Source organism: Lissotriton vulgaris, unplaced genomic scaffold (assembly GCF_964263255.1).
Source record: "Lissotriton vulgaris unplaced genomic scaffold, aLisVul1.2 SCAFFOLD_742, whole genome shotgun sequence".
NCBI classification, from domain to species: Eukaryota; Metazoa; Chordata; class Amphibia; order Caudata; family Salamandridae; genus Lissotriton; species Lissotriton vulgaris.
Window position 1 is genome coordinate 646,164 of NW_028249572.1, and position 22,266 is coordinate 668,429.

At 42.9% G+C, this 22,266-nt stretch overlaps 1 protein-coding gene across 1 annotated transcript in view; it reads left to right on the forward strand.

Moving 5' to 3' along the window:
• Positions 1–10,206, forward strand: part of LSAMP (limbic system associated membrane protein) — a 548,122-nt gene extending 537,916 nt beyond the window's left edge. The window contains exon 8 of the mRNA XM_086950375.1: positions 9,173–10,206. Within this exon, the coding sequence (XP_086806501.1) occupies positions 9,173–9,270 (98 nt within the window). The 3' untranslated portion in view covers positions 9,271–10,206. The remainder of the gene's footprint in view (positions 1–9,172) is intronic.
• The last annotated feature ends 12,060 nt before the right edge of the window (positions 10,207–22,266 follow it).

Genomic DNA, 22,266 nt, shown 5'->3' on the forward strand with positions numbered 1-22,266 from the left:
AAGAGTAGTAGTCATAGCTTGACTGCTTTTTTCAGACAGGGTGCAAGATAGCTTAGCGGGTTCAGTGCTCACTGCAGCATAGCCTACTATCTTAGCTGCAGCCACCAATTCAGTTTTTGGAGTGCAATGTATACTTTTTCTATATCACTGGTAAGACCAGTTAGGGTCATAGGCAAGGTGGTGAGTAAGCACAAGTCCTGGGCACAGGTTAGGCATATACGGGCCTAGTCACAAGCTGCCTTTTGTAGTAAAAGTAAATTACTACTAGAGTGGTATTTACTCACATACTGTAAAACACTATTTACAAACCTACAGTCAGAAACCTATGCCTTTTCTGTGCAGAGGTCTCTTCGGAATTCGCAAACTGGCTTTCGCCCTGGCCAGGGCACGGACACCGCCCTTCTGGCAGTCGTTGAGGAGGCTAGATGCATCTTGGATTCAGGAGGATCAGTGGCAGTGATCCTCCTGGACCAAAGTGCAGCTTTTGACACTGTTAACCATCAGGTCTTAATTCAACGACTGACAGATGTAGGTGTGGTAGGGATGGCTCTGTCTTGGCTCATTTCATTTCTTAGCAACCGCACCTTTCAGGTATGGGAGGGCAACTCACGATCGGCCACAATTCCCCTCCAGTGTGGGGTGCCACAGGGCTCATCCCTAAGCCCCACATTGTTCAATGTGTATATGGCCCCTCTGGAGGAGGTGGTTGCCCCGTTTGGGATCAAAATCGTGAGCTACGCAGACGACACCCAACTGGTTGTCTCCTTATTCCAACTTGCTCAGTGTCCGGACACTCTTCACTCATGCTTGTCAAAAATGTATTCCTGGATGTGCGAATCCTCTCTTAAATTGAATGGGTCAAAGACCGAAATTATGCTGCTAGGGCATAAGGGGTCCACACTGCCTTCGACCATCTGGCCCACCTGTCTGGGCGAGCTCCACTGCCCAAAAAATGAGATCAAAAGTCTTGAAGTCTGGATGGATCAGGATCTCTCATTCAAGACCCAAGCCAAAAAAACGGCGGGAGCTTGCTTCGGCCTCCTTCGATCGGCCCAAAAAGTTCTGCCACTTCTCCCGCAGCCCTCTAGGAAGCTGCTGATCCAAGGACTGATCCTGTCCAGATTGGATTACAGTAACGCTATCTTTCTTGGTGCACCGGAAGCTACATTTAACAAACTTCAACAGATCCAGAATGCCGCAGCGAGGCTTCTCATGGACACTTCAGTCAGAATGTCAGCAAAACCAGCACTTAAGTCGCTGCATTGGCTTCAGATATGCGAAAGGGTACAATTTAAATCCCTGTGCATTGCACACAAACTTCTTCAGGGTAAGGGGCCCCCCATCCTGAAGAACCTAGTCTTGCCTTATAAAGCTAACAGATCCCTTCGCTCAGATCATGAATGCCTGGTTATAGTGCCTAGAGTAAAAAAGGCACGCACAGGAGGACGGCGATTTTCGGTAAACACAGCTAAGCTGTGGAATTCCCTCCCCTTGAAACTGCGTGCAGAATCATGCCATCTGCGGTTCCGGAAACTCCTGAAAACTTACCTCTTTCCTTAGTGATTTTGTGTTACTCTTTTGCTATCCGCCTTTGTCCCTATTTCTGGTTTAGCACTGGGATGCTTCCGGGTAACTATGCACTCTATAAATCTTTACTCACTCACTCACTCTGCCATGGTGGCAGAGATTGCCGCATAAGTTGGTATACATTTTATTAGTAAATGTGGGAGAAACACAGAGTGGCCGGAAAATTGGGAATGCTTACTATTAAAATAGGATGAGTTTAGAAAAATATAAGGAGGGGTTTAGGGAGGGACATACTAATAAAAAACACCATCCACAAATGAGTAAGATCGTTGCCGTTCACAAAGTACGCTTCTAACGTAACTGCAACCCTAAATGTGACAGAGCGGGCTCAAATGTGCTCCAGGCCAGCCTTGTGGTTAGTCAATCACCACATCATGTATCTAGCCACTATCACTGCAACTGACTCATTGTAGACAGGGAAATAAAATTACATACTATAGATAGATAGATGGATAGATTTAAACAATTACATATAATTCCTAATTCATGATTGTACTATTCCAACAGTTAATACTCAATTTAACTTGTAGAACAATGCAAATAATTTACATTATTTAAACACAAGATTTATACAACATTTAGGAAATAAGATTAAAAATATACTGAAAGGGGCATTTCTTTAAATGATTGTTTGAAAATTGTTATTTATAAATAAAATTGAGGTGTTTAAATTAAATATTAAATCCTAATTTCATTTTATTACATTTGTTCTGAGAATTTAAAAAAAGATCTTTAAAATTAATTTATATTTTACAGATTTTTTTTATAGTTTTTAATTAATAGTAACCTCTATTAATTTTCACTATGCTTTCACTTGTAGCGATGTCTGTCACTGTAGTCGAGATTTCCACCTATGTGTGCAAAGTTGCCAGCAATAACTTTACACATGTAAATCCTGCTGTAAGTAAATCTTGCTGTTAGAAAACTTCACACCTTGATTTAAGGGAGTGAAGACATGTAAGTCTACAACTAGATGTACATCTGCATGTGGAAATGGTGAATAACAAAAAAGTATAGAATCTCAGAAACGGTGGAAAGCAAAAAAAGGGTAGTTACATCTAGGTATAGTACTAAATCTATATATGCATTCAAGATGGAGGGGTTCGTTCATGGCAACGTTCAGAGAGACTGTTGCTATGAGGAACAGGGTCAGTCCTGGGTTGAATTATGTGGGCCTCTGTCTAATGTGGCCCAGTGGGTGAAAAACAAAGGGTTAAAAAGCTATCCCGACTGACTGCCTCTAGTTAGACTATTTGCAAGCATTCATCCCATCACCTATTGGGTGTTTAATTGCCTGTAGAATGCCTGGAAACCTGAAACGGACATAGCTTTCCAAGCCTACTACTACCAACGTTCATGAATTCCAGAAAGTAATACATTTGTACCCATTTGAGCAGTACTTTTATATGTGCGGATTTGCTACTACATATATTTAAGATGTTTATCAAAAAAATTAACAAGTTAAAACTCTTACTGAAATTAGAACGGGAACTAAAGTCTTTTTGATGTTACTAAACGAAATCCGACGTAGTCTAGATGCCGGAATCAGATACGGGTTTGGCATAAGATACGGTTCATGGTGACACATCACTAGTATGTTTGCGAATGACTCTCACCACTACAGCTTCTCTTTGAAGTTACTTGATATCCTCAATTTTTTTTTTTAAACTGACATTCTAATTGGAAAATTTAACACAGTCCTTTAAGAACAGTGTTACAGATGAGTTTTTACTTCTTGGATGCCCTGAAGAAGTCAGAATATGGGTGAAACGCGTTGTCTGCTTTGAAAAGCTCAGCAAAGCATATGAAATGAAAGATCAGATCTATAAAGACAACCTCTTGTCTCATTTGTGCATTCTTGACATTAGGTCCCTGTTTTCTTTGTATGTGTGTGTTGCCTCTCAAATTCTTTTGTTGGATTTGTAATTATTTGTGGTTCTAGTTGGCGGTGAACCACTTTTTGAGGTGGGCAACAGTTGGTTCTTTTTGTGAGCTTTCAAATGTTTTTTGCTACATGAGATTGTGCGATACTAGGATTCCCTAGCCACCACTGTTTGTTTGAGAACTAAAACCGATAAAGACACAGCAGATCTGACTTAGGGCCCCTAGTTACAATTACCAAACAAAGAATGCATATGAGAGGTGTCACACCCCAAACACCCCTGCTGAAACTATGACCCTGCCTATCCCACCTAGGTCCTGGTATTTCTCTCTCTCTGAACTCATGAATGCGTTCATGTGAAATACAACGTTCTGGAGTCTCTTCTCTGGGATCACTTATTTTAAATGTATTTTCACTGCACACACCTTCTTCATCTCTGATACAAAAAGCCTTGATAGTAGAGTTGTAAAATTGGGGAAGCTGGTATTGATTCTAGGTTTCACATTTTGAAATTCAACCACAAGATGGACATCTCTCTCTGTCTGTCTCTTTCACTCTTGTTTACATAAAAGGGTCACTATTTTGTCTTTTATTCTTGGCTCACAACATGGCAGACCTGACACAGGGCCCCCCAGACCCAACTACCAAGCAAAGAATGCATGTATTTGGGGGGGGAGTCAACCGCAAACACCCCCCTCTCCCCTTAAACAACCCCTAAGTGCAGTGATGATTCTCTGTTCTGGTGGAGAGCAGAGAGCAGAGATTCAATAGGATATGAGGGGAAGGGCTGTGAGATGTAGAGGGTGGTGTGGTTTTGTGGCAGGGCTTCAGCTATTTTCATTTTACATTTGGAACAGGGAGGAGAAACCATGTTATGTATAGCTCCCCCTTTAATTTTACTACCATGCATTGAAGTTCAAAGCAGGGGCAGGTAAATCTGGTAGCCATATAACATAAAATTATAGCTAGGTAAAAGGTGAAAAACAAATTTGTTTTTTAACTCCTGTTCTGAGAGACATCACAGACAACTTGAGGTTTGCTCTCTCACAGAACTCCTCCATGAAAAACATCTTCATTACTTACTCTTACAGACTTTATATGTTCCTGTCGCGATATGTGTTTTATCTTATTTACAAGGCAGCGTTAAGCCACTTGATGTAGCTTAATTCTGCCTTGTAAATAAGGCCCCCCTTTCACATTATATTTAGTTTGAATGGGTGGGCAATAGGTTTTACGATGGGCATTCCACTGCAAAACCCTCTGATTTTGACACAGCCCAATATATACAAGGGCAGCGTAAATATGGGGCAGCGCCGAAATTAAGACCAGGGAAAACCTGATCTTAAACAGGTGTCACAAGAGAAATGTTTAATTTCTCCTCGGTTGTGCTATTTCCATGTGCGCTGCATTGTGCAGCACAAATGGAAACAGAAAAAGGCCTTTGATTGTTTATGCGCAGGAAGGTGCCCCTTCCTGCACATAAGCCATCAATTAAAAAATTACGTTTTGCAACATCTAAGTGTGCTGCATTAAGCTCTGCCACTTCTCTAGTACATATGCCACAAAGTTTGAGTACAGCCACAGACACAATAATCAAAGACGGATAAATATCTCTTGTTTTCCCCTGATGCTGCAGACCCTCATACAATTGGTTCATTTTGGCCATCTCACATGTTGTGTCTGCCAGGATCCAGTGATTTATAAAAGTCCAATTGACAAGAGCAGCGATTTTATAGAGGTATAAATAACAATGTGTTTTCTGTACATCTTTTTATATGGTTTTGGGCCAGCCAATGTAGGTCTTTACCGTTCCAATCCCCAAGTATAAATACATGAGCTCAGCATCCCCACGGAGACATAGGGGGACGTCTGTAGCCCTAATATGCTTAAAAACTGTTGGTGGTGTCCTTGCCTCTCCTTGAGGTACCACAAAGAGCAGATATGCAAAGTTTGAACCCCCTCGTGCTGGATTATTGGGCGTTTCTTGCTCCAGGCATGAATACTAGGGGGCAGATTTACAAGCCCCTTGCGCCACGTTTACGCCGCTGTTGCGTCACGCAAGGCGGCGTAAATGTGGCGCATCCCTACGAGGCATTTACAACGTGACGCATCTATGGAGATGCGTCATGGTGTAAGGCCCTGCGCCACATCAAACCTGCGTCAAGATTTCACTGAGTCACTTTCCCAACGCTGATGCGTCAAAACCCTGTGCCTGCTTGAAGCAGGCGTAAGGCTTGACGCACCACGTTAAAGATAGGGCAAGTTGGAAAAGTGCTGGAGTTGCGTGCCGTTCGCAACACAACTTCAGTACTGCGCCAACTTTACCCCCAAGATGCGACACGCATCTGTTCATTCCTGCGCCATGGTGCGCCGCATTGTAAATGCGGCGCATCATGGGTGGCGCAAGGATGAACTTGCGTGCCGTATCTTTCCTGGCGCATCTCTGCCGATTTGCAGAGATGCGTCAGGCAACGTAAATCTGCCTCGCAACGAGCAGCTTCACCTGCTATCAGGAAATGCTTTTTCTTGAACACAGGGCCTTGCACAGTGTTCTTATTAATATATTTTTACAACTGGTGCCCAAGTATTTGTACTGGGCTTGGGCAGGCAGGGAGCTCAAGTGGGGCGGTCGAGAAGCTGCAGTGGCAGCAAATAAAAATGAAACAAAGACTCTGGGACACATATTTTTCAACACAATGCTTTATTGATACTGTGAAAGTTACCAAAGAAAGGTTCTACACTGAAATAAATGCTATTTAATTTTGGTCCTGTCTCCCATTGACTTCAGTAATGGTACACTGATGCATTACAACACGATTGCTTTACTGATGAGGTAACAAAATGACAGCATTTAGGTCAGCCTTATTGATAATTTTACCCTCTTGTATCATGATATTCTATCTTGTATAGGTGGGATATTGTGTATGTAGAGATCCGGACCCGCTAGACGTGTAACGTGAAATGAGAGTGTCGCCTTAGGTAGTTCCATCTACCTAATTGTATAGCTGTGGAATTTAATGGGCAGTATTTAGAAAGTTGTGTGTAATAAAAGTACTTCTTGTTCTTAAAAGAAAAAGCACTAGCTGGACAATAATTTACTGAGTGTTGTTGTTGCTTATCAGCGAGCTGGGGTTACTACACCCCAGGCTTTGGACAGCTCTATATCGCAACTCTGAGAGAGTGAGGTACTACTTGGAACTTGGGGGCATATTAGAAAGAACCTTGTTAAAATTATCGCAGTTTTAGCGGCAGGAAACTGCAGCTAAAACAGTGATAATGGGCTTGCTAATATGAGTTATAGAATTCCAATAGAAGCCCAGGTTAGATGTCCTGCACATCTAACCTGGGCTTCTATTGGAATTCTATAACTCATATTAGCAAGCCCATTATCACTGTTTTAGCTGCAGTTTCCTGCAGCTAAAACTACGATAATATTAACGAGGTTCTTGCTAATATGCCCCTTGGTTCCAAGAAAAAAGACAATTGTGGACGTATTACTTGTGAAAGACTCATCCATCGCCACTAATAACCTATTGTCTTCTAACAACCCACTCCGGATCTGAATTTTACAAACACACTTGTTAGTAGATAGGCTAGTTCGTAAAATTCAATACTGGGTGCACTACTAATGGTTGAATATTGTGACCAGTTTTTTGCAACCAGTATTTCTTACATCTATTCCTTAGTTATCATTAGTACAGAATTGCACTTGCACCGAGGCTCAGGATTGTGGCTGTATTTTACTACCAAACAAGGCAGAGGGCCTTTTTTGTGCTTCCTTGAGGGCCCACAGCATCCTGCTATGCCAGTGGACCCTAAACTGGTCGCACACATACTAATGGTATAAGGTGTCTGCTTTTGCAAGGTCATGGTTTTTGTAATCATTGATGGCATCAATTTCAAGCGATTTATTACTGCTGATTCATCTTGCCACCTAAATAAAACCTCTTCAGTGATTGGCCATCTATTGAATGATGTCACAGTAGGTTTTACAACCCAATAAAACATCATGAAACATAGGGACAAACTGAATCCCTTATTATTTGTGATTGTTGATGATGTAAGAATGGGTAAGTGTGCAGGTTATGTTCTGTTCCCTGGATGGCCCCTTTAAACATGGGAATGAGGAATACTGTCTTCCCTCCACAACAGAAAGGAAAAAAAGAGGCTGACGAGGTTGCAAATAATGCAAATAAAAGTGTGTTGTGGGATAAATGTGGCCTCACTTGAAGGCAGTCACAGAAAGGCGCGGTGAGGGGGATCCTAATAACACAGTTGGCAAAAGAAGTCGTACACATATTGAGGTAGATTTATCATGGGCTTGAATTTTCCTTGCGTCACACAGAGTGACGCAAGGATGAAGTAAGTCCTTAAATGAGAATAACTATACCACGCAGAGCCACCTTGCGTGTTACTGCGTTGCTTAACAAATCTGGTGAAACACAAGGCAGCGCAAGTCACTTCCTGGCATTACTCTGTCCCAGGAAGGCGTTCAATTGGTGAAGCGTGGGTGTTTCCATTCATCCACCAATGGTTGTTTGCACATTCCCAGAATTACTAAGACTAGTAAACCTGGGGATGCGTCAGAATGGCGTTTCACCAAATATTAGTAAAGTTGCTCCTTTGTAAGCATGAATGCCACTGAGACGCATATATACAGTTCGTTGTGCAGGGCATACCATGTGGTTATGGGTGCAGCTATCATTGGTGCAGCTGGTGCAGTGGTACAGTGGCACGGAGCTCCGAGTGGCACATTGAAACCTCAAAGTTGCTGTATTTATTACCAGCAGTTATAGGAAAAAAGGGAACCCGAAGGTAGTACACTAGGGACCTCGGGCGTTTAACTTATTACAAAAAACAGTGGACCCAAGTAGTTTGGGGGATCAGGATAAGAATAGACACAAAGATGCCACGTCCTGCGATTCTGCAACAGGCAAAACTCGAGCCGTGATCTGTACGGTCTAATTGACTCAAAAGCGGGATATCCTGAAATCCACGCTATCATTGGTCCTAATTGAACCACTCCTCTCGACCTGTACTACCTCCCGCCTAAGGATCTGCCTTGCATGAAAGGCAATTGTTTATAATTCCAACACAAACATGATTTATATATTTGTCCTGAAGATGATGCCATTTATCTTGTTTTTCGGCATCGAAACGTCATCGACACAATAGGATCATATGTACTAAATATGCTTGTGTATGCTATGTACAATGGTCACTCAAACTACAATCAAGTCTGTTCACTGATTATAAGTATACAGACCGATTTGCTCGCTCTTGCCTATACTTGTTGTTTTGTCTTGTTCACTGTAGGTCACGGGCTGTGCCCCCTTGACATTACTTTCTGATTGTGTGCATCGCCAAATAAATTCCTGTCCGGCTGGACAAAGGACATAAATACTATTCCAGTTTGTGTCTATTCTTACCCTGATCCCTCAAACTACTAGGGTCCACTGTTTTTTGTAATAAGTATTTACTACCAGAGTAGCAGTCAAAGAGGCCATCTTCTTTACTTGCAACCCAGGCCATGGCATCCTTGCTGCACAACTATGTATAGTTGGCCAACTCCCCGCACTACCGTATGCCGTCACTCGAGCACTGGCTCAGGTCGGAGTCCATGGTTGGATGCGGGTACTAATAGAAAGTTTAATATCTACGGGTCCATTTATTGACACTTCTCTTTACTTCCTTCCCCTGCAGGACCTGGAACAGCAATGTCAAAGAGCGGATCCCTGGAGCTGGCTGCACCCATCTGGCTACTGGCTGCCTCCCTCTTCTGCCTATTCTACAAATGTTAATACAACACCTTTCAAAACAAAACACACAAACATGGTCATACAGGAGAAGAAGAGAAAGAGAGAGAGGCGGGACTGTTTCTTTCACCACTTTGTGTGTTCACGAAGCGAAGAACATAGAACATCGCGAGACAACGCTGAATATTTGAAACTCGACAAAAAATCCCGTAGAAGACATAAATGAACAAAAAACGAACTGAATTTCTGTGTAAAGAACCAACATATGGCGAGAAAATTGAAATGTTGTAAAAAATGTTTTTTTTTCTTTTTCAGTTTGAATTTCTCTTTATGCAAAGGTCTAGCTTTGGTGTTTCTCTGCCTAACCCTTCCCTCCCCTGCCCTTCCCCCTCTTCCAGCTGCCTCTTGTCCCTTTCGATTTGATGAGCAGGCTTTAAACTATGAAGTGTAATCCAATTTTCTCTGTATCACTGGTGTCCCGAGGAAGCTTGCTGGGGTCTCCAATCTCAATAGACCCGCAGCTTCTTCCTGGTTTGCTGTGTGGATTTGGGTGAATATGTGCATATGAAATGCTGCCATGGGGAGCATGGTGCCTCGTGCTTTAAGTAGGCACAAGACGGAAGCCTTTGTAGCAATGACCGCCAGCCACTTCCTGCCTCCATGATAAGGGCGCTTTACCGCTCCCCTGCCGCATTGAGGTTCTAGCCCCGCTCCGGGGTGGGCAGGACTTTGCAGGAGGCATCACTATGGGTTTCTCAAGTCATGGCATCCAGCACAGAACAAACGTTTAAGGGGTCAGCAACCACATGTGTGAGTGTTCTGTGTCATTTTTTGGATTGGACTGGGTTTTTTGGTGGTGCTGTTGTATCGTTAGTATAAGGATGATGCACTTTTTTTAGGTAGCAGAGTTATTTAATGAGATTTGCCTAAGTCTCAATACAGTGGTGGGGACCCCTGCTCCGCTTAAGTCATTGTTGCTGCTCGCTTAAATACCACTTTTATATTCCTCACACCCTTAACACAACCCACATTCTGACCCAAGCAGTCAGTAGGTGGGATGTTGAGAGCAGAGCAGCCTTTTGGAATAGTGTGTGAGTTCTCAACTTGTTCGAGCCATTTAATGTCAGCAGGTGTGAGTGAGTCACATGCTCCAAAACTCTGACATAGGACTGCCCCTCTTCCTACCCAAATGGCCCACTGTATCATGCGTCCTTTGCAAAACTCCCAATGTCCCAGCCCGCAAGTCTGCTTCTTCTTGAGTTGTACACCAGGATCTAGGTGACCTTGCATGAGCCTACAGAGTAGGGTCTTACTACCTAAAGTTATGACTTGCCTACTACCCATCCTCCAACAGTGGGTGATGTCTTCTCCGCACAGTACCCCCCTGCACTTTATGTGCCGTAGTTTGGAGGGTTTAGCAAAACTCGCCTTCTTTGCTTACCCTTTTTCCAGACAACTTTGAAGTCCTTCAACTCTTTCTGAGATCCCTTTGCAAATGCATTTTGTTTGACAAGTGTCAGAAATCCTGTTACATTCTTGTTCTTTAGATAGGTGCATACTTGGCATAACGAAATACATTGTTGCTTCCTCCCACAAGCATGTCATCAAGGAAGGCTTAGCCTTTACTTGAATTGGCCAAAGTTTCTCATGTGACTCTTAGAGTTTGGTATCTTCTACCAAAATGGCCACTAAAGGAAAGCTACAAGCATCAAGAAAATGATCAAATAGGACCGTCTCATCCCACTCTCATCCAAGTAAAACTTGGTAGCTGTTGACATTGGGGCAAGCAAAACCCTAGTCATTCAAGGACGGCTTGGTTCCTCAGAGACGATGGTTGGTACTGGCGTACTGCATTATTATATGATGGACGTGGAACATAGACGGGTCGGTGGGTTGGACCGAAGCAAGATATCTTTGTTGTGCTCGCATTTCCCCGCTGCGCTACAGTGACACATTTCACATTAAATCCACTGAGACAAAAAGGTAATGGAGTTACCTTGTCTGAGAATCCTGGGTATATCAGCTCAGTCCTACATAGATGTATCATGCCGATCCATAAAAATTGGTGCTCCTATGAATACCTTAGATCATGTAGTGCCACAAATTTCCAAGCGCCCTTTGCACACACTTGAAGCCCCCAGGAGACTGTTTGAGCTTCTTCTTGCTCGTGTACGTTTTTATTGTTTGACTGCCAACCTAAAAGTTCCTCTTATAGGCAAATCAGTTCTTTCTGAAACAATCATATGAATTATATAGTGCGAGGCCAGAATCCATGCGAAGCACATGCACATATTGTACAGATCCATACCTTCTATACCTTGAATTTCTTTAATGGTAACAAAATATAACAGTGAACAGGCCTTTCTTTGAAAACAGGGAGTAATAAAGATTTGTTGGCTTTGTAAGACACATCTTTACAGAATATCACTGCAGGGTTAACGGAGGCGTGCATGCCAAAAATCACCTTGTTAATGACAAGGGATCATACATTCTTTCTATTGTGAGTTGCATCATTTGCCCGTGACGTCCCATGCAACCCTTGTCCAAAAGACCACATTTTTGGCTCTGGATTTCTAGGACCCTGCGGGGCGGAGTGGTCTCTTATACCATGAAGCTCACAGACTGTTGGCGTGCTTCCCCTGATTAAGAAATCAGGTGCTCACATTCTAGTGTATATTATAGAGGTGCAACCGGCTTCTGTCAGAAGGTGCGTGCATGGTTCAAAGGATGAGGGGTCGATTGGAGAGTAGAATTTGTCATAGGTAGCCCTTTCTGAAATAATTGAAAGATGACACAGCTGCATTCACAGATCGCACTAGAAAAATGAACAATAACCCGTCCTCAGTACTGGAGGACATTTAAATTCCATCATTGCCCTTGCTCAATATAGTCTACTGAACAAGGCTTGAGATGTATGTGAAATATTAACCGTAGGCATATGTCACCATTATTACATAAGGTTATCTCACAGTCTTGCCTCCAAACTAACACAGACCTATCTGTTCCTGATCCTTAACTGCCCCCTTATCTTTGGCATCCATTGGCCGCTGATAAACCTAAAATCAGCCATGTGGCTGGATATGTGGTCCATAACAAACAGGCTTGGCCTCTGGAAACAAACATGACATGACACAAAATCACTGTCAGCGGCTGTGAGCTAGCAAAGAGAGTCACCTCCCTGAAGGCGTCCTCATAGATGGGGTTCTCCTCTTCCAGTTCTCTGAACACTAGAATGTTCCTCTGCAAATACCTTTGGTGGAACAGACAGCGCCAGGACATCAGAATGCGCCTATGTCATCTGGGGAGACGAGCGAGTTTGTAGGTTCTTATTACAAATGCACAGTAGTTGTTTGGGGTGTTGATGTGTTGGTTATCTATGGGGGAGCAATCCATTTTTTGGCTGGGGGTACCTGCACCTGTGTAGGATATGTTGATTGTTGAAGCAGGAGCTCTTTATGAAATTGAGATTGAGGCATGTTGGCATTGGTATCTGGGTCTACCATTCAACAGTAGGTTTCTTAGATGAGTGTGAGCAACCAAATAATATTGGCCGGCACGTTTAATCAAGAGCAGTGCCTTACTATAGAGACACTATTTTTGTAAGGGTTGATTTTAAATTAAATGCACACTTGATGATGGAAGATAAACACTCCATACACTCGTCCGACCTGCTTACATCCTTGTGAACTGGAGCATGTGGACCTAAGTCAGTCCTATCATCTTTGCATTTTCCACTCAGAATGAACTTCAGCCTCTAAATGACTGCTCAGAAGCACCTGTTAGGACTGTTGCCTTTACCCGCAGTAACTTGGGACTTTCCTACCCTGGGAGGAAAAGACTCACTCTTCAGAGAACAGGCTCTGATATGGTCTGCACAACCTTAGGCCTGGAGCACCTTTCTCATGCTGTGGGAAACAATGACGCAGAAGTTGGGACAGACCAGTGTCCTACAGTTTGTTCCGGCCATAGAATGTTGTGATCTATCACTTCTTTGTTGCAGATAGATATGGAGAAGCACTGGCAGCCATGTTAATTCCAAAGGATTGGCACCATGTACCATCTCTAGCAAATGTAGCGAAAAAAAAATCAGATTTGCACCACTTGCATGAGATCTGCTTGAGTTTCTGTTGACTGCGTAAACAAACTATCGCTTCAGAAGTGAAGCCCTGTTACCCAGGTACCCAGGTTACATTTGAATGACCTCTCAAGGTCAAGATCTTCAAATGGTGCAGAGTTATAACCACATAGAGGCTTAGATGAAAATCCACTGCTAGGTCATACACTCTGTAGCAGGAGTGGTTACCAACCTGGGGGCATATTAGCAAGAACTTCGTTAAAATTATCGCCATTTTAGCAGCAGTTTCCTTCCGCTAAAAAAGTCTTTGAGACTGGATAAGTGAGAGACCCCCTACAAGGTATGGGGCTGACACTCAGGAGGAGGGTTTGATGTGTATCAGCCCCTTCTTATGGTTGGAGTCGGACAAGTCTAATGCACAAGAATTTGGAAGCCTCTATTGGGCAGTTTACTCGACGCCTATCTGTGCCTCTCCCAGCCTCGTCAGCGGCAGCCTAAAAACAAACAGCAAGTTCTTCCTGCCCCTCCTCCTCAGCCACAAAATGTCTTCCTAAATCAGCCGGGCAATTTTCAGCGGACAAATTAGAGAAATACTTAAATGTTCAAAAAAATTCCAATATACAACGGAGATTGATGGCATGTGCCTCCAGGGCAGAATTAAATGGGTTAATTTAAAACCTTTGCGTACTGCACGCGCTCTCGAATGCTGTCTCATTGGGCCCCTCCTCTCGCCCCCACTCCCTTCATCTCCTGTTATTTAGGCCTAGACGGGAGTTAACTGTCCATGAGACAAATGCCCCCAAGGCCTGCCGAGACCTACAAATTCTGCTTAGCAGATGGCGCAAATTAAAGAAAGCGCCTGGATCCGGGCTTCAGGCACTGGTGGATAAAATATGCTTCAGTCAAAGGACGAGTAAAATTAGGTTTGCATTTAACAGGATCAGGCGAACGAAAACATGGACATCTCCGGTTTGAAACTCGACATTGAGGTGGGAAGCACTGGTGGTCTTGGTGCAAGTTCCAGTTGGCCAGTTACAATGGTTTTCTGCTTCCTATAGACAGGGGTTGGTACGCAGGATGGCGGACAATGGACTGAGGACAGTGCGTCCATTGAAAACAAACAAAGGGTGCATTCAGATTCAACCAACTACATTGAGCAGTAGGAACCAGTTCCAATATGGAAGTGAAGTTAAATGGGTGAAATGGGTTTCATCGCTGCTGTTCCCCCAAAAACCCACACGCTAGTCCAGTAACAATCATTGGGAGCTAATCGCCTCATTTCTGCCTGGGTGGCCTCTGCCCCTCAGTGCACGTGGACTTAGTCCTGCCCATGAAGAGGCCGCTTGATGAAAATCTTGTATTGGGTTTGGATACCAGGACGCATATCAAAGAACCATAGCATGTTTCCGGAACAAACTGGGACCGTGAGTCCACACAGAAAAAACAAACACTGGCAAAGTCAACACAGGTCTGCGTTTAATGTGCTAAAATACGTAGCATTTACTCATTAGAGAGTGACAATCAAGAGGTAGCAAGTGTGAGCAGATAGAGAGGGTTATTGTTGTATAATAGTTACTTATTCAGTTCAATGCAAGCGCTGCAGGTGGAAGAATGCACCCAAACAGCCAATAGCATTAGGTGAGAGATGAATATGCTACTGGGCTGGCCCTAGAAGTGATTGACAAAGCCTATGGCCAATGGCTGAAAGTGGCTGGTGGTAGAAAGCCAATGGCTGAACGGTATGGACCTAAAGCCCACTCTATGTATATTGCCAGTAATAGGTCTGTTTAACAGCTATGCTGTCAGTACCTAGACTTAAAAATGCATTCTTTCCAGTGCACGTGCTACAGACAGTGCAACAATGATGCATGAAGCAGTGGTTTCACTGATGCACGTACTGGCCTACCTTTGGAGGGGTGAATTTATGTGCTCTCTCAAACCCCTTCCCAAAGAAGGGTGCACTAATTGTGCACCACAAAAGGGGCTCAGAATTACAACTCTCTCTGGTCCGCATGCGAATCTGTAATATGGTGTACAAGTAAAGGCTTATCTCTTTGATTGGGACCCCGCCCCCATGCATAAAAGACATCCATTTCACATGTTATTGCTTTCCAATGCTTGTGCATTACACTATCTGGAACTACATTTTCAGCCTGGTAACTATACATAGCAGGCTGTTATGCCCTTTAAAGTCCCAAAAGAACGACACTTGTAAAATCCTGGCCCAGATTCTGAACGGTTTAGCGTCCGGTTAGGATTACTTTTTAAAATGCTAGCCCAACGCAAAACCCGTTTTGGGATTCACAACGCAACACGAATCAATATTTGCATTGGTTTATATGGAAAAGTAACCCAAAGAGGTGTGAAACGCTGCTTTGCATTACTTTGCGTTAAGGGGGTGTAACATGGGCGTTCCTATGCACCCACCCATACTTTTTGTTGCTAAACAGTTTACTAACATCAGCGGGAAGGGTTTAGCTCCAAAAATTAAAGTAGCTAAAAAACAGGCATAAAACAGGTAAATGTTTACTTTTCTCTGTGCCTTTCTGACTCTGCCTGTGTGCTGCACTGTACAGCACACATAATTTTGTGTATAGTCATGGAGACAGGACATTGCCTAAAAAGCGTGAGGGACCTAAAATGAATGTAGAGTGTTTCTGAGGTGTAAATATATACAGTAACCAATTCTTTTTTCTTAGAATGAAACCCAGTCTTGGGTTGGATTGAGTTGCTGAGTTTGATGGCTGTTCGTTAAACTTTTTCAGAGGGCACCCATGCTGCTTTTCGAGGCATGTAATGCGTTCACCACTGCCATTCTTTCTCCACAACGGTGGGGCGACTTATAAAAATATTGATTTTGGATATTGAGAGTAGACTTTTCTGAATGGACAGTCTAGATACGAGAGAGTCTGTGATTGCAATTGGCTAACTTGCAGCCCCGCCTAGCTTTTAACCCCTTCGATGCGTGTGACAAAGTCAGCTCGTCATGGGCGTTACCTGCACTGTGCGTGTGACGAGTTGACCTTGTCACATAACGTGGGATTTTTAAAATTGCAGCACTGCACGGGAATTGCTGCAGCAATGATGTGGTTAAAGACGCCATCCTATCAGGCTCGACGTCCGCTATCCTTACGGACCACTCTCCTCTCTCACCCTTTCGTTTGTATCTGTGCGCTGCTGCTGCGGTGCTTGGTATCACTTTCGCCCTGTGAGGTCTCACAATGAAACATGACTTTAAGAGAGATTCGAGTCATCAGGGTAGAATGCCGATATGTTGGTGAGGGCTACCGTAGGACAACGTCATTCTGAGCCATTCCAATCGTAAGAAGGGATTGGGCACAGTCATAAAAAATTGGAATCAGGACAATACAAGCACCTTCCACCAAAAAAACACCCAAAACAACAGAGCTTAAGCACACAGTTTAGCAATTTTATGAAGTTCTTGGGAAGGATATTAAACTAGATTACAGCCAGTATTATGCATTCAAATGAATTTAAAGAACTGATCCAGGAAAGTAGGCACAACATTTCATGACCAAGTGGTCACTATTGCCAATTATTATTGTAAATAAAATAAAGTAATCAGAATAAAACAGTTTTAGAATTTATTATTAGAAACTTCAGATTCAGAAAGAAGCTGCAGAAGTATCTCTATTCAATGAGCGTCCACTCAGGACATCGGAAAGCAAGATAACTAAGCCGCTGTTCAAGAGAGTACTTCTGTGGTTAGTAATGATGCCCAAGCAGTGAGGCTTGCATCTTCTTGTGACCTTCTGCGGAGCTCAGGCTTCATTGGTCAGGTCTGAAATGAAGGAGTGTGAGCACACAAGACCACAAACTGGATTTTGGATAACCCAAGTTTATATTCCCCCCTTCACTTCTTGGATAGTAATGAACCATATCATATTAGGTTACTCAGGATAGCGTCATATCAATACGATCCACCCTCCACCTTACTCTCTGACATGCCTGCACCATTGTTGACCATCAACACCCATTTATGTCACATTGATGGGGGCCACGTTCATCTGGTCCTAACAGCCCCTCCGATGATGATGAGCTCTGTGAAGCACGGCAGCCAAGGACTTTCTGGGGATGATTGTCTTCAGAGATTTTAATTCTAGAAAGGTCATTCAGTACTTAAAACTCGAGGTGTGTGCGAAGTAGCAAAGGTTTAGTTCCCCAAAGTATGGAAATTCTTTCAAATCTTAACAACCTTTGTGAGGTTTAAACCCTGAGCAAAATTTTCTTACAAGAATGGACTCAATGGAAAACAATTCTACAAATAATTTTAGGAGAATTGTCACACACAGGCAATGTTCTGCTAAGTTAAACACATTTGTATTCTTCCTAAAACAAGAGGTTTATCCTTCTTTTCAAAACTTAGCGCCAAAATTAAATTTTGCACTGTTGTATTTGAAGCCATATGCACAATTGCTTGAAACAACATCTTAATCTTAATTGTTCAGTGGGAAGGGTTTACAAAAAATATAGAAGAGATGTGTGTGTGTGTTTAGAACCCGTTCAGCTACACCACAGAGGGCAACTCTTCAGATAACGATGCCGTACCCCGCAGCAAGTTACATACTTAAAATGTCACATTGTGCTGAAGGCGAACAGCTCACACCGTCTGCAATTTCCAGAGATCTTAGGAATATCAGAACGAGTTTGTCACAACCAGGGTACCCACACAGAAAGCTCACCTTGTACGTATTTTCCACCACTCTTCAGTTGTCGATACCGCCCGTGTGATCAACCAATCATACTAAAAATTTGAAGAGACTAGCAAAACGACCCCATCTCGATATATAGAACAGACCAGCACACAGGAAAACATTTTGTTGTTGACCTTTTGCATACAAGGCACTGATGTCAATATCCATTTTAATGCTGTGAGCCATCTCATCCAGTATACCAATAAAGTCCTACCATGCCAAAAAACCAGTACACTTCAGTTGCTACAAGAGGCATCCCTTGTGGTTGCCATCTTGGTTCTGGGTACTGTGCCCTATAAAAGTCCTTTGAAACACTCACATAGCTCTTCCACCTCATGCCCAAACCACAACCCTACGTGTTCGGTGACAAATCCCACTCCTTAACTCTGTTCCTTGGGCTTCCAAACAAGGACCAGGAATGCAGGGCTCCCCTCTTGATGCGACATCAACCATGACAACAGAACTCGGAATAAGAAGTCATGACATACAAACACCGTATGACTATATGAAGTCATTAGTCGTAACACACTCTATTCCATGGCTTTGGATTATGCATTCAAAACGTTGTTGCATAATCTATGTTTGAGGCACTAGATAGCATGAGGCACTTCCATGGAACCCATTTTCTAGGACCCACGTGGCTCGTAAACTGGAAGTTCGCAAGTCCCAAATGATCGATAACTTGCGATCTACACTTGGAGTTACGGCCATTTGGAACTGTGGGTTTCATGTTTGTCTTGTCATGCTATTCAGCTTCTTCTAAAGCACATTTGTTGACTCAAATCATTAGGGAGCAGAAATAGGTTTCATTAGAAAAATGTGGATGTTTACAATTTAAGATTCCTTTGCTTTGAAATTTCACATCCTTTGGGCGTTGGGATTCCCAGAAAGAAAAGAAACTGAAGCTTGAATCTAGAAGAGTCACTTTTGGGACTTGAGCAAATTTCTTTAAATAGTCAACTGTTCCTATTCAATTGTGGTTGGAAATAATTCCCGCTACCCCTGTAGGCGACCAAGTATGGATCAACCACCGAAGAAGCTCCACGGTATCCAGGAAACCATTGTGTAAACATGTCCCACTGTCTGTTGATATGGACAGCACCATGTAAACATCAGTCCCCTCCATAGCTGTATTGTTCAGATGTGACTGCCCTCTGCTAGGGGTGTTAATAGTGGTTAACAACCTCTGATGACAGTGTAAATATCGAATTTATAGTGAAATTATGGGCTCAAGAACAAAGCTGAACATTAAGCGGAAAGGGGAGTTAACAGCCATTAACATCTTACATGTATGGGCAGTAGGGCATCAAGTGACAGTTCACCCAATCACAGCCAAAACAAACTCACTGTCCCTGACTGCTTCCTGTCCCTTCTTCACACTCTCATTGAACTCAGAATGCAGGCAAATAACAATGGTTAAGGTCAGCATTCTAAGCATTCTGATTGGCTAAGCAAATCCCAACATTCCAAACACGCTTCCGTTTTATCGTACACATGCAGTGGGTATGTCCAGGGTTCCCATTGATCATAAAATCAAAGCCAGTGTCTCTACCTGTTGCTAAAATCAATACACAGAGCAGCTGTTGTGATAGTTTGCTTGGGTGGTGCGGAGGTGGACTACTTTTATTATCAATTATTTCACAACCACACTGTATTTAGTTAACAGAATCATCTTTGAAGCAGGGTACAGCCGCCCATCTATAAAGTCTGACCCCAGAATGAAAAGCGGCAACCGGGCCAGTTTGCCCCACTTATACAGGGATCATGCCCCCTTTTTTTTTTAGGATGTCCCCTTACTGCATTGAATTGTGTAGGGGGCAATTTTGTGATTAACAGTGTTATATACACAGGTACCGTAGACAAATCTATACATATATATATATAAATATATATATTTTACCAACATTGTTAGACAGGAACTAAATTACTGTTGAAACAAAACATGGCCATTTCCTTTTTGTAAGAGAGTTATATGGAGAACAGCTACGCGTGTGTGTAAAAAATGCTTTTATGTATTTAACTTGTTTCCTCTTCTGTTCATTTTACGAGTACGAATGCTCTGCTCGTTTGTGGATCCTGAACAACGACAACCAGTTCTAAAAACAAAACAAAAAAAAACAATAAAGCTGAAGGCTTTGTGTCTTAATTCAGATTGCTTCCTCGATACCTTTGGATTTGTGTAAATTGAATCAAACATTTGGTGATGGATTGGTTCTCGTGAGTGTCTCAGAACGTACTATAACCGCTGCCTAACTACTCTGTGATTCTTACACGTGCTACATGGATGTGGTGGAACGCAGCGATGGGGGATGATGGACACTGCTGGCTTGGGAGGACCAATCAAGAGTTTCCAACCTCCAATTAGAGCTTTGTGGCACTTTCAACACCCTGCAATGTATACAAGGGTTTGCTTTGATGTACGCACAGCTGTCGATAGGTTCATGACATACGTCTCTGTAGGCTAAGAGACAAGAACTATGTGTTGTGTCAACAAGGACTGTAAATATAGTACATTCATGGCCAAATTTGGTCCCAGTGCTATGGAGCTCTTCAAGAATTGACTTGTGACCCTGAAAGGTTTATATTAATTGCTTACAGTGACTTCGGATGGATTCAGCTCAGGCTGGGAGTGGATTTTCACCGGCATGGAAACAGTTTGATGGTTATTCCTTGCTCCATGGAGTTAATCGCTGTTGCGAGGTGGATGGAAGAGTCGAGCCTCGACATCGAGATCCGCCCTGCTGCTACTGATTTCGAGCCTCTGAAAGCTGTTCCTCTACTTCCACAACACACTATAGTGGAAGAACTTAGAAGAGCACAACCCTCACGGCAGGGGAGGCAGGTCAGAGGTCAGAATTACTCCTCCAATCACTTAGCTGGTAGTGGTGTCTCCTAGCATTCAAAAATTCTAAACCAATCAAAAAATGGCTGCCAACTGAAAAAGAGCTCTGATGAAAATTATATTTATCACCTGTTTGTACTTGGCCATTAGACAGCAAGCTAGCCTGAATAAATTAGTACAACAGAATAATATACTGAAGAATATGTAGAATGTAAACACAAAATGGACGCCTATTTCTTGTAAGGTAATAGTCATCACAAGCCTGAATTGGGCATGAAGCGATTAATCTAGTGCTTGGAAAGCCACATTCCCAACAAATTATTCTCGATTTCTGTAATGTACATCATGACCACTAATCACCGCTGGGCAGGATGGCTATAACTAAATGCCAATGATTAATGAGCAAAGACCTCGGTGTTATACCTGCAAATAGGAAATCAGAATAAATAGTTATGTAGCTATCCTAGAAGTCATTACATGATGTTAAATCAATGGAAAGCTAAAAAAGTCCATTTGAACGCTTAAGGGCGATTTTTTTAGCTTTCACCATGATATAAATTTATTATGTGGTTGTCCAGCCTTACTAAGCCACAGAGCATAACTCCTGAGCTGACAATATAATGCAAGTTGGAACCGGCCTTATCCTTCCGTTGTCCCCATGGTCACGTAAGACACATGGAGTAGTTATACAGCTGTCGTCATAGTAGTTCCCTTTGTAATTAATGTCCGTTGCTGTACAGAGTTCTTGGAATACGTGACTAGCTCTCAGAATAACACTATGTGCATGTTTTATTGATTATATATCTCTGTCAATGGTTCGATGATTTTATACTGAGGAAAGATCACTGTGACAATTACCAGAACCATTATAAGTTTTTTGGGGGTCATTCTTTCCATGTTTGACACTTCTAGGACTCGACTTCCTGTTTGGACAGGAAGTAGGTTTACCTTTATCAATAAAGTTCATGCACTGGGTACCAACACATGGTGACATTCATGTTCTACTCTCAGTCAAAGTCCACATCATGTGTGGGAGGGGGGGGGTGGGTGGGGAGGCGGGGGATGGGAAGGAAATGAGGTGTGCAACGCTGAAAACACACCCACATTTAAAGCATTATTTGGGCATGGCTTTTTGGTTGTTTTTTTAAGGGTATAAGCACTCAAAAAGAAGACCTTCCAATAACCTGAGAGTCAGCACTGTGGTTGTTGTTTTTGTGAATCTCATGGTGATTCTCCATCAGGTTTTGCATTATGAATCTACAACTGTGAAGACATCGAACAGACCTGTCTTGGAAAACTGACTGGAGGAAAGCAGACAGGTCAACCTCGGAAGGAAAGCACCTTTCCTCAGATTGAGGGCTACTCTGTAGCAGAAAATGATAAGCGTTTTACATTTCTTCCATTAAAAC